Source organism: Bos javanicus, chromosome 20, assembly GCF_032452875.1.
Source record: "Bos javanicus breed banteng chromosome 20, ARS-OSU_banteng_1.0, whole genome shotgun sequence".
NCBI lineage: Eukaryota > Metazoa > Chordata > Mammalia > Artiodactyla > Bovidae > Bos > Bos javanicus.
In genome coordinates, this window is record NC_083887.1 from 23798615 (window position 1) to 23810603 (window position 11989).

An 11989-nucleotide genomic window follows, 5' to 3' on the forward strand; every position below is an offset into this window, starting at 1 on the left:
TCATCGAGACCAGGATAATCATGCTATTCCAGCACCCATTGCCACAGAAAATCTATTGCACATATTAAAATAGAATACCCTTATTTTTCTACGCCAGCTTGGAACTCATGATAGAAAATGGGCCTGTTTTGGATCTTGGGATATGTAGAGATCTCCCCGAAACTCAGCTAAGAGCTTCCCCAATCCTTTTACAAACTGGGAAGTCATTAAGGATAGGAACTGGGAATGGACTAGCTAGTGGCTAGGCCACTTGGGAACCAGAGGAAGTAGGAGACAAATTGGGCAACAGGCTGTGGGAGGCTGGAAATGCAGCTGAAAAGGCTTCTCAAAACAGCATTAATTTATCCACACCAAGTGCCAGTCACATTACATAAACAGTCTCATCTTCACAGCAACTCTCTTGAAGTTAGTGTTTTGGTTTAATGGTTTTTCAAAAGAACTAGGGTTCATGGATCTGGCGGAGCCTGGGTTCCGACCCTAAAGCCAGAGCTTTTTCCTCACCATCAGCAATACCACACCACCTCTATCTGGCTGACCTCACTGGGTTCCTGCATCTATAGGTGGGTCAGTCTCTAAGTCTCTTCTAATTATATCATTAGGTTGCTTTCCATCTCTGTTAGGGCAATCTTGTGTAGGAATCCAGATAACAGGTGCAAATAGAAGAGTATCATGCCCTTTAAAAGAGGATCTTGCATTACTCCTGTGAGGTATAAGACATCAACAAGGCGCCCAATGGAGGGTCATAAAGATTTCAACTTCAGATGATTGTTCAAGTTGGATGGATGTAAGAGTGGTCCTGAGAGAGACCTCTCACCCAAGCAGCTGAAGATGCCCCTTCCTGGGAGAGGCTTCCAGCTTGGGAAAGAGGAGCCAAGACTCCCGCAGAGCAGTCGAAGCAGGTTGTACGAAAAGTGGCCAAGTGCTTGGAGAGGTGGCTGGGGCTTCCGTGGGAGAGACCTGGGTTTTAGGGGATTTGGGGCTGTAGAGACATGCGACCCTCTGTTGTAAAGTCTATGTTCAGGTGCTGCTGCCTGAGAAAGTGCGGGGTACGGGTCTGGAGAAGGGCTCTAGGCTTCAGACAAAGTCAAGTCAGCACCAAGACGGCTCTCCTCCAGCCCTTCCGTAATCTGGGGTTATTCTGGGGAGTCCCCGCTGGAATTCTACATCCCCACCAAATCCTACATACATGGCGGGGCAAATGCTGGGCTCTGGCTTTGGCGATGGACGCTCCAAGTTTGTTTCGTGCCTTGTGGCTGGGGGAGGAAGAAAATGAAATCAGAATCGTTGACTTTCCCATTCCCGCCGTCCGTAGGCGGGAAGGCTGTACCCAGCGTTAGGGACCAGTAAGGGATGTCCTCCCCTTCTCTCTTGTCTGGCGCGGCCGGGAGGCTGCGGCGCCAATGCCAGCCTAAAGGGCGCTCGCGGGCCTCGGCCCCGCGCTCCAGTTCCCGGGGGAAGCCGCGTTGCCAGGTTGGGTTTAACGCCTCCGCCAAAGTGCAGATTGTCCGGGGCTGAAGGCGCCACCTCTGGCGCTCCGGCGCGAGCCGCCCCTCCCGCGCGGCGTCCCCCCCTCTCCACCGAGCCCTCCCTCCTCACCTCCACTGTAGTTCCTTTGCCCCACCCCGACCACGCGCCTCCCCGACTTCTGGCCGGCCTCAGAGCCTCCCGAGCGCTGGGTGTAGAGTCGCCATCCCGGCCCGGGCCGCCGCCTCCGAGAAGTCGGCGCGGGGCTCCGGGCCTGAAGCGGACCCGGAGGCAGGATGCAGGAGTGCGGGGCGACCGCGGCGGGTCGCCGGGCCTTCGACAGCATTTGCCCCAACAGGATGCTGGATCCGCGAGGCCGGCCCATCAGCAAGCCCGGGAAGCCGGAGAGGAAGGTGGGGCCAACGGGCCGGGGCCGGGCGGGGTCTGCACGCTCCCGGCCCCAGGGCTGACCCGCGCTCACCGTTTCTGTGCCCGGCTAGTTCGCTCCTCCGCGGAAGTTCTTTCCCGGTAGCAGCGGCTGCAACCGGGTATCGGTGTACGAGGATCCCCCAGACGCCGAGACCCCTGCACTGCCAGGTGAGCACGGTGGTCCCTGCTCGACCCCTCGAGTTCCCCAAGTCGGGTGGGTGGGGCGCGCGAGGCTCAAAAGAGCCTGGGGTTTCGGAATGTCTGGCGGCGATGCCCGCGGCTAGCCCTTGCGGGAGGCTCAGGGTCCGCCCGGCGCGTGTGTCGGGTTCTCGCCGCGCAGCGCTCACCACCATAGACCTGCAGGACCTCGCTGACTGCTCCTCGTTTCTTGGGTCCGACCCGCCGCCTGGTGGTGACTCAGCCGCCTCACAGGTACTTCCCCTGGTGGAATGCCCCCTGCCTCTCAGCCCAAAGTTCTATTTCCCGAGTTTCCTTAAAGAGCCGTTTGGGGAGGGGAGCACAGGAACACCTGGATAGCAGGGAGAGATGTCCTGCAGGAATCCGAACCGCGAGAATAGGAACTTCCTCCTCCCTCCTAGTATGTTAACGGTGGCTCCATTCTCAGAGCTGTTTTGACCAACTCTGCACAGGGAGGGCTCCCCTGCCAGACGGGTCTCCCGTTCTCCTCCCCATCTATTCCTTGGAGCTGCGGTAGAGCAACTCGGAGGTTGCACACCGAGAGATCAGGTGGGTGGTTGGGAGCACAGTTGCGCTCTGGGCACCAGATCAGCGCGTCCTCTCTGTCCTTCCAACATGCCTTTCCGGGTCATTCATTAACTATTTTCATTCCCTGGATGTCTAAGGAGTGTGGAGATTGGAGAATAACTTCTCCATCAAGACCGGAAAAAACGAAGAGAATTTACATTTGGAGGAAGCCGGAAGAGTAACAAAGGATTTGAAGAAATCTGACTGAAAACGTTGTTCTCTACAGAGATGGCCCTTCAGCAGATGGGCACTTTATAAAAGTCCTTTTCACCCTCTGCAAAGGCTACGGTCACTCCCATGGGGGAAAGAGGCATTTCCCCCAAGAAAACCTATCCTCTCACTTCCATCTCATTCCTACCACTCACCAGGGCTGAGACCAGAAGCCTGGCTCACTGATGGGATATGAAGTGCCCAGAAGGACAGGAGGTCCTAGGTAGATGGCACCTACAAGAAGAGCCAGTTCCAGGTTCCTGGCAGCAGGTGCTGGGGACATGAGAGTATAGAACTCTCCAGAGGATATGACCACCTCCTAGAACTGTGATTGGGATGGTGGAACAAAGTGTCCCAGGGTCTAAGTGCCTCTTAGAATTGGGCCAGAGCCCAGGGAGACTTGGGGTAGGTGGCCACTGAGAGTAGAGACTAGGAAGGCAGGAAAAGTGGGCGTTGCCCTGCAGAAGCTATTTATTCTCTTGTTCTCTTAGAGTCTGGATGCTCAGATTAAAAAAAAAAAAAAAAAGACAATACAGGAGCATCATTCAACTGACCCGGAGGGTTACATAACTCCCTTACTCCAACATGTTTATTTTGCAAGAGAAAAAGCAGGCTTTTGCTGAATTTTGGCTTATATATACAGAACTTAAATTTGACATCATGTTCTGTTTTAGTTTTTTTTCCCCCTGCTGTTTGTGTTGGAGAAGTGCCAGGCTTTTATCTAATTGGGAAGATAGTAACAGAGTAACCACAGAAATATCATTGAACTACCTAGGATTGTGGCACTAGTGGCAAAGAACCCGCCTGCCAATGCAGGAGACATAAGAGACTCAGGTTCAACCTCTGGGTCAGGAAGATCCCCTGGAGGAGGAAATGGCAACCCACTCCAGTATTCTTGCCTGGAGAATTCCATAGACAGAGGAATCTGGCAAGCTACAGTCCATAGTGTCACACAGAGTCAGGCACGACTAAAGCGATTTGGCACAGCATGCACCAAAGATTAAGCCCACAAACCAGAGCCCACGAACCGAACCAAAGTCAGCCCATGTCTCCTTTGAGTTTCAGAGAGTTTTAAGGGCAGAGCTCTTGCCAGATGGCCCAAGAGATCCAGCAGTTGTCCTGGGGAAGGCAGAGCTGGTGCAGAAGGAGATACATCCCCAGAGGAAGACTCTCCAGGGGAACCCTCTGGCCAGTACACACTCTGGTTATATTTCTCCTTCCTGTTGGGGAAAGTGGACACAGAGGAAGTGCTCTAGAAGTGTTTGGGGTCCAGAATGGGCCAAGACCTGGGATAGCACAGGAGAAAGCATTTCCTGGGCACCATTCCCTTAGGTGGCCTCCAGTCTTCTTGTGGTAAGAGCTTTTCTCTACTAAGAGGGAGACATTTTAGCCCTTGGAAAATGCCTCATTTCTGACTCTTTCAACCAGGGAAGAATCTGTGCTTCAGGATCTGTCTGGGGCCCTCAGTCCTTCCTTGCTAAGCTGCCTTCCCTTTACAATCTCAGATTTCAATTGGTGCTAGACTTCTCCTCCCTGAAGGAAATGGATAACTTGTACATTCTTTGAAGTTAGAGTCAGATTAAGCTCTGACTTATTCTGGCCTGGAGAATTCCATGGACTGTGTAGTCCATGGAATTGCAAAGAGCGGGACACAACTGAGTGACTTTCACTTTCACACTTCAACTTCAGATTAAGCTCCTCTTCTCAGAAGTATCTGAATGGTTAAGATGGGCTTTTGGGAGACGAGTAAGATTAACCCAGAGGAATTAAAAAAAAAAAAAAAGATGATAGAACAAAGATCATTAGAACAGATATTTCTGGTGGGCGTATTGGACGCATCTCAGATCATGCCCCTTTAGGGACCTCTTCCCCTTCCCCTTCCCCGAGCTCATCATTGGAAGCCAGGCTTTCCTAAAAAAAAAAAAGAAAGAAATAAAAGCTAGAGGCAACGAGGGGTAGAGGAAAGAGGATTTGAAATAGGCACCAGCATTCTGGAGCAGAAGCTCCAGTTTCACTATTTCAAAGTTGGGTGCTTGGGCAACTCGATTTCTCTGAGTTCAGCTTCTCCATCAGGGGAGGAATCACTTCTTGATCTCTGCTAGCTTCCTGAACTGCTGTGAGAATTAACAGAGAAAATCAACGTATAAGAGTTTTGTCAGCTCTGTCCGTGAATTAAGGGAATAAGAAATTTCCTGGCAGCCAGCATTTACCGTACCCTTTGGTTTCACTCACCCAGACACATTGCAGGAACCCAGGAGAGCGTCCAGTCCACAATGTTAGAGGTGCATCACACTGGACGGGGAAAAGTCAACTCCAACTTTTTGAGAAGCAAAACAGCAATAGGGACCACGCCGGCTGCATGCTGAACAGAGGCACTTTCCACATAGCATCCTTAGCCCATCATGTCTTAGCCGACCTTTTCCTTTTCTTGGTGGGGACGGGTGGTTTAGCTGTGATTGAGCCTTCTCGGGTTATGTGGCCTGGAGTTACTGTTTTGGATGCCCCTGCACGCTGGCAGATCTTGGGAGCAAGGACGGAGTGTTTGCACACCGTGCTCCCAGCTCTTAGAGCTGTGGCCCCTTGGTCTGTGAGAGGTAAGTCTGAGCTGGAGGTCTGCGGCCTCACTAGGCGGCGGAGGTGAGCTGAACACAGTTTCAGCGCCTGGCAGGACCCTCGAAGCAGGGTCCCCACTTGGAGTGTCCCTCTCCCCACCATGGCAGTGCAAGCCTCCTGGATTCCGCGCCTCAGGCGGGACTTTGATTTTCAGGTATAAGTTTCCACTGTGAATGCGTTTGGGCTTAGACCTGCCACCGAGTCCCAGAGGTTAACTGACCGTCTAGGAAGTGTTCTAGACCCCCCAGGCTTAACATTAACTAGTTTTCACCTCTGGTTTATTTCAGAGCCATTCCCTGCAAACGGCAGCGGACTTCGATCTGCAGGATTTCAGAGACACTGTGGATAATCTCATTGCAGGCAAGTGCAGTTTCTGCAGTAAAATTAAAGCGGGGGTGTCTTCCACCCCTCAAATCCTACAAGTTCGAATTTCGTGGCCCTGAAGGTGGTAAACTGTGTACCTATTAACAACTCGCCAGCAACTCATCAAAGTGTCAGGCTCTTCCATATTTAGGGGATCCCCTCCCTTTTCCTTATGGTGAAGATGAATCGCTGGATCGCTATAGATAGCCTTTTCTCCACTTGCCAGTGCAACTTCTGGAAGAGAGCCCAGCCTTAAGCTGTGACGTGGCTAGGAAGAGCCTGGGTGACAGGAGTATGCGGAGTAGTGGATTTGGGTGACTTCAGACAAGTTTGCCCCGGCCACTGTGGAGGTTCAGTGTAGAGCGTCTCAACAGGCATTTATTGAGCACCTGCTGAAAGTGTACAGGATATCAAGAAGGGCCTGGGAATCGTGGGGATTGCAGAGTGAGGGTTGATTTATCAATAAAGAAAAATCTCTATATAAACCCTACACCCATCGTGACATTTTGCCCCTGTAGTTAGCCAGGCGCGAGTCTGAGGCTGCAAACCCAGCTCCCTCTCTTCCTCTTCATCAGACTCATCCTCTTTGATGTCGCCTTCCCTGGCGGGTGGAGATCTCCCGTTCTCTCCTAGCGACGTCCTGCCATTTGGTCCCCGTCTCTCCCCGCCGCTGAGCCCACCTGAAGTGCCCCCACCAGAGCAGTACTGGAAGGAGGTGGCCGACCAGAACCAGAGGGCATTGGGGGACGCGCTCATCGAGAATAATCAAGTAGGGACACTGGGCTGGCGTTTAGGAATCCTGGGTTAGGGGCAGGGCATGGTGCTCGGGGACGAAGTGGAGGCTGCAGGTGCAGAAATGTGCCCCGTTGGCACGTTAGAACCAGTGGATCAGTCCAAGTAGCTGCTATTCCTCCACTGGCTCAGTTTACAACGTCCCTAAGTGGGAGAAATCCTACCCACCGGATTTTTATTAGGGCCACCAATATTTATTGAGGGCCATATGCCTAGTATTGCGCTTACCCATTTACTTTTCCTCATTTAATACCCACAGACATTGAGCTAGATACTCTTACCAGCCTCACTTTGCAGATAAGGAAACTGAGGTACAAGAAGATTGAACTTCGGAGGCAGAATCTGTATCTGCCTGTTGCCCAAGTCAGCACTCCTCATGACTATACGGAGGATTTACTGAGAAACATTCTAAGTGCTTTGTAATAAAAACTGATTATTCTCACCAGTGTAAACGTTCTTGGGCCCCCAAGTTTCTGATTAGACGTGAGGATCTGGGTTCAGTTCCTGCCGAGTGTACAGACGAGAGAGAGCACGGGAGCCTACAACTCGATGTTTGGGTCCCCTCCTGCAGCTGCACGCGACGCTGACCCAGAAACAGGAGGAAATCGCCTCCCTGAAGGAGCGCAATTTGCAACTGAAGGAACTAGCCAGTCGGACCCGGCACCTGGCCTCGGTGCTGGATGTAAGTGGGGCGCGGGCGTGTAGAACACTGCATAAGTCGGAAATACTCCTGTGTACCCTTCACCCCCACCCTGCTCCCAGTGTTGGGACTCGGAGAGGGTCGAGGGAAGGAGAGGACCGCTGGCAGCTCTCTGAGTCACTTGCAGGGGTCTGCCGAGTCGCGCTGTTGGAAGTTAGCCCAGGCCTCCTTCGAGAGCCAATCAGAGGCGAGTCTGGCTGGTCCCAGGGCGGCGCTCCTCCTCATCTCTTGTAGAAGCTGATGATCACCCATTCCCGGGATCCCGGGGCGGCAGCCGAGCCCTTCCTGCTCAAGGCGACGGCCAAAAGGAGCCTGGAGGAGTTGTTCAGCGCTGCGGGACAGGATTGCGCGGAAGTGGACGCCGTTCTGAGGGAGATTTCCGAGCGCTGCGATGAAGCTCTGCAGAGCCGCGATCCCAAGAGGCTCCGGCTGCAGCCCGAGCCCCAGAGCCTGGACCGCAGGCCCGGGAACCTGCACGGCGCCTTCCCGGGGCTGCGCACAGACTGCAGCCTGAGCACGCTGAACCTGAGCCACAGTGAGCTCGAGGAGGGCGGCTCCTTTAGCACCCCCATCCGCAGCCACAGCACCATCCGCACCCTTGCTTTCCCCCAGGGCAATGCCTTCACCATCCGGACCGCCAACGGGGGTTACAAATTCCGCTGGATCCCCAGTTGAGCTGGTATGAGGTCCTCCGAAACACTGCCTCTATGCAGATTGAAGCGCCTGGAAGCTAAACGCGGGTAGCTGAAACCTGGTTTCTCAGAACTCCCTCTGCAGGATCGATACCACCCTGAAACTTTTTTTTTTCCAGGAACAAGAACGTAAAACGTTTTGATACTGATGCACTGTAAAGTTCTGTAAAATACTGTATAGTCCCTCCCCTTTTCACAGCGAAACCGTGTGTATGTGTGTGTGTGCATATATCAGTCAATTTAAAAGTATTTATTTTTAGCAGCTTTGAATTATGTACTTTTCAGAGCTGGAAGGGGACCTAAAAACCACTTCAATTTAGTTCAGTCACTCAGTCGTGTCCGACTCTTTCCTACCCCATGAATCGCAACACGCCAGGCCTCCCTGTCCATCACCAACTCCCGGAGTTCACTCAAACTCACGTCCATCACGTCGGTGATGCCATCCATCCATCTCATCCTCTGTCGTCCCCTTCTCCTCCTGCCCCCAATCCCTCCCAGCATCAGAGTCTTTTCCAATGAGTCAACTCTTCGCATGAGGTGGCCAAAGTACTGGAGTTTCAGCTTTAGTTTTCTATTCCTTCCAAGGAACACCCAGGCCTGATCTCCTTTAGAATGGACTGGTTGGATCTCCTTGCAGTCCAAGGGGCTCTCAAGAGTCCTCTCCAACACCACAGTTCAAAAGCATCAATTCTTCAGCGCTCAGCTTTCTTCACAGTCCAACTCTCACATCCATACAAACCATAGCCTTGACTAGAGGAACCTTTGTTGGCAAAGTAATGTCTCTGCTTTTGAATATGCTATCTAGGTTGGTCATAACTTTTGTCCCAAGGACTAAGCATCTTTTAATTTCATGGCTGCAGTCATGATCTTAGCTGTTCTTAATTACATAATGCCCTACTTCTACAGGAAGCAAAAGGAGATTGGAAGAAATTAAGTAATTTTCTACAATCACAGGTGTCATGCGAACCTTCTGAGTGTTCTCACTACTTTTTTCAAAGATTGTAGGTCCAGAAGCCAGGTCTTTGGGTGAACAGTTTCAATACATCACTCATTTCCCTTGATCCATGAAGAACATTTAATTTCGCTACTATTGAAACTTTTCATTGTAGCTGAAGGAATAAAAAATTAGGAGAGGTTAGGATTAAGAATTTCTAATCACTTGTCTCAGGGCAAGCAATAGAACAGGTAAGTGCAGATTCTGAGTCAATGGGTTTTAGCAAAAACAGGTGCTAAACACATTTGTTTGTAATGATTATTCTTATAATTTTGTAAGATTTATGATAAATATTTATATGAATAATATAGTTTTACTTGTCTAAACAGAATAACCACAGAAAAAGCAAGCTTTCTTAGTAAAAAACATTTAAAGAAAATGGCATATCCCACATGAAAAAGAATGTATTTTAACGTGTTCATTTTTATTTTTTTTGGTAGAAATCAAGTGTGGAAATCTTGGTAAAACTATTTATTTGAATTCCATGGATATAACTAGGGTACACATTCATGTTTCATATTTCTTGGCTTCATCTTCTAAGAAAAATGGGGGTGTTACCGATGCCTTCACTTTGCCTTTTGTTTATTCCCTTTTGAGTGCCATTCCTTTTCCTATTCTGTTGTGAAATTTTGTGAGTGGAGTATGTCAAGCAGTGATTTGTCCCCACCTCCACAGTCCTCATCATGAGGGCTACTTCTTGTCTTTGGGGGCTCAGCCTGGGCATGTTTCCAACCCTGTTACACCACATAGCTGGTTCTGCCACCTGAATGCTATTCTGAATGGAGTGATCAGGTAACAAACAGGTGAGCTGGGCGGGGTGGCAGAACCTGCTTCTCCAGTTTATCCTGTGTACTGTTATCTACACTGAAATGGCCATTTGGAAAACAAACAAAAAGGTGACAGAGCACATTTCCTCATACTTTGTCTAACAAACGGACTCAAAAAATATACTGGATGGTTCAGAATTCTTTGTATCAGCTTAAATATGAAGTCACTGCAGTTCAGCATCAGAGGAAACAAAACAAAAACAAAACGCTTTAACTTGTTTCGAGAAACAGTCAGCTTGTTAAAAGTTCTTTTCCTCTCCACTCAATTAGTATTTTCATAATGCATTAGCTTCAATGACAGAAAAGTTAAAAAACTATATGTATTTTTCTACTTGTCTTATGCCTCGAATTTAAAAAATTATAAGGCTTATCAAGAATTCCGTGTAAGGTGGTCGGTGGTTTGGGGCCCTTCCCTGAGCTGAATGAGCCCACACACCACAGCTTCCTTGACCTGGTGTTTTCCTTACTTCTTTGGGATGTTAACCACCCAATGACTGAGTGCTTATATTAGCAGTGAAGGGAGCTGTGCCCACTAATATATGTCCTTATGTTCCTTCCATGGTATGAATTCTTGTTACTGCTTGTTGCTGGTTTAGTAGAAAACATCAGTGAGAACAGCTTTGAACCAAATCTTAGCCATTTTCTCCATGATTCTTTGAGCTTATGTTCAGCTGTGTGATCTAGCCTAGATCATGAAGACATGTTAGCCTGAAATTATCACAATAATTTCATTTCAAATAGGACCAGACACCATTCAAGATGTTGGGGAGTCAATCATGAACAAAACCAAGACCTTGTTATACAGAAAATAAAGCAGAGTTTAGGGATAGGATGTAACCAGAATCATTATTTTAGATAACATGGTTGGAGTGTTTCTCGAACACTTTCTATAGCAGCACAATCAGTTTGAAAAAAGAGGCACACACACTTTAGCTAAATTATTTTTAAGGAAATGACTTCATATTTGCAACAGTTAGATGTTGTTGTAAAGTAGTGGTTCTTAAACTGTAGCATGTATCAGAATCAGCTATGCTGCTGCATGCTAAGTCGCTTAAGTCCTGTCCAACTCTTTGCGACCCTATGGACTGTAGCCCATCAGGCTCCTCTGTCCTTGGGATTTCCAAGGCAAGAACACTGGAGTAGGTTTCCATTCCCTTTTCCACAGAATCACTTACAGGGCTTATTAAAACCCAGTTTGCTGGGACCTCCCCAGAGTTTCTGATTTAGTGAATCTGGGTAAAGTCTGAGAATGACAATTTCTTACAAGTTGCAAGGTGATGTTGATGCTTGGACCTAGGACCACTGTTGTAAAGAAATTTTTTAAAGATAACTTTCAAAAAGATTAAAACAAACAAAAACCAGCTGACCTGATGGCATGAAAATAATTCTTGTGATTTAGGATTAAGTTTTTAATAATAAAAATCTTATCTTACATTCAAAAAAGGGCTGTATTTCAAAAAGTTGGAAGTGACAATAATGTACTTTGACAAATGATGTTAAGTAACACAGAAGGTAGCTTCAGTGATGAATTAAATACCTTGAATGAAGGATTTGATGTTGAAAATAAGCATGAAGAGTCTGAATAAAATTATTTATGAAATGTGTTAAAGAAGCTCAATTCAACGGACCCTTAAACATGCGCAGAGGGATCAGGACCTAGTCCTAATTCTCCTAATTAACTCAAAGTTCACATAGAAGAATAATATGTAACACTTCAGTTGAAGGATTATAATGTCATTAATTTATAATATTAACTAATGATATTTTTGTGTCTATATATAACCTAAAGGATAACTAGATAGTACAATGATACTTAAAGAATTTAAAATTATTTGGAGTAATGATATGACCAATAAGGAATTAATATCCAATGTATATAAACAGCTCATATAACTCAACATCAAGAAAAACAAGTAACCTGATTAAAAAATGGGTAGGAATGTGTTATGTTACTTCTATGGTAATAAGAAATTAGGAAGAAAAAAATGAGCAGAAGAACTGAATATATTGTGCATTTTCCAGAGGAAATGTAGACAACCAATATGAACATTAGAAGATGCTTAACATCACTAATCAACAGAGAAATGGAAATCAGAACCATAATGAGATATTACCTCACACCTGTCAGAATGGCTATCAT

The 11989-nt window shown here is 48.1% G+C and overlaps 1 protein-coding gene across 1 annotated transcript; it reads left to right on the plus strand.

The window, feature by feature from the left end:
* Positions 1 to 1137: 1137 nt before the first annotated feature.
* MCIDAS (multiciliate differentiation and DNA synthesis associated cell cycle protein) lies at positions 1138 to 11467 on the plus strand. The gene is made up of 7 exons (XM_061393523.1): positions 1138 to 1877; positions 1965 to 2061; positions 2234 to 2325; positions 5769 to 5841; positions 6420 to 6613; positions 7208 to 7318; positions 7571 to 11467. Exons 1-7 carry the CDS (start codon positions 1761 to 1763, stop codon positions 8009 to 8011), a joined length of 1125 nt encoding a protein of 374 aa, XP_061249507.1. The 5' UTR covers positions 1138 to 1760; the 3' UTR covers positions 8012 to 11467.
* Positions 11468 to 11989: the final 522 nt, after the last annotated feature.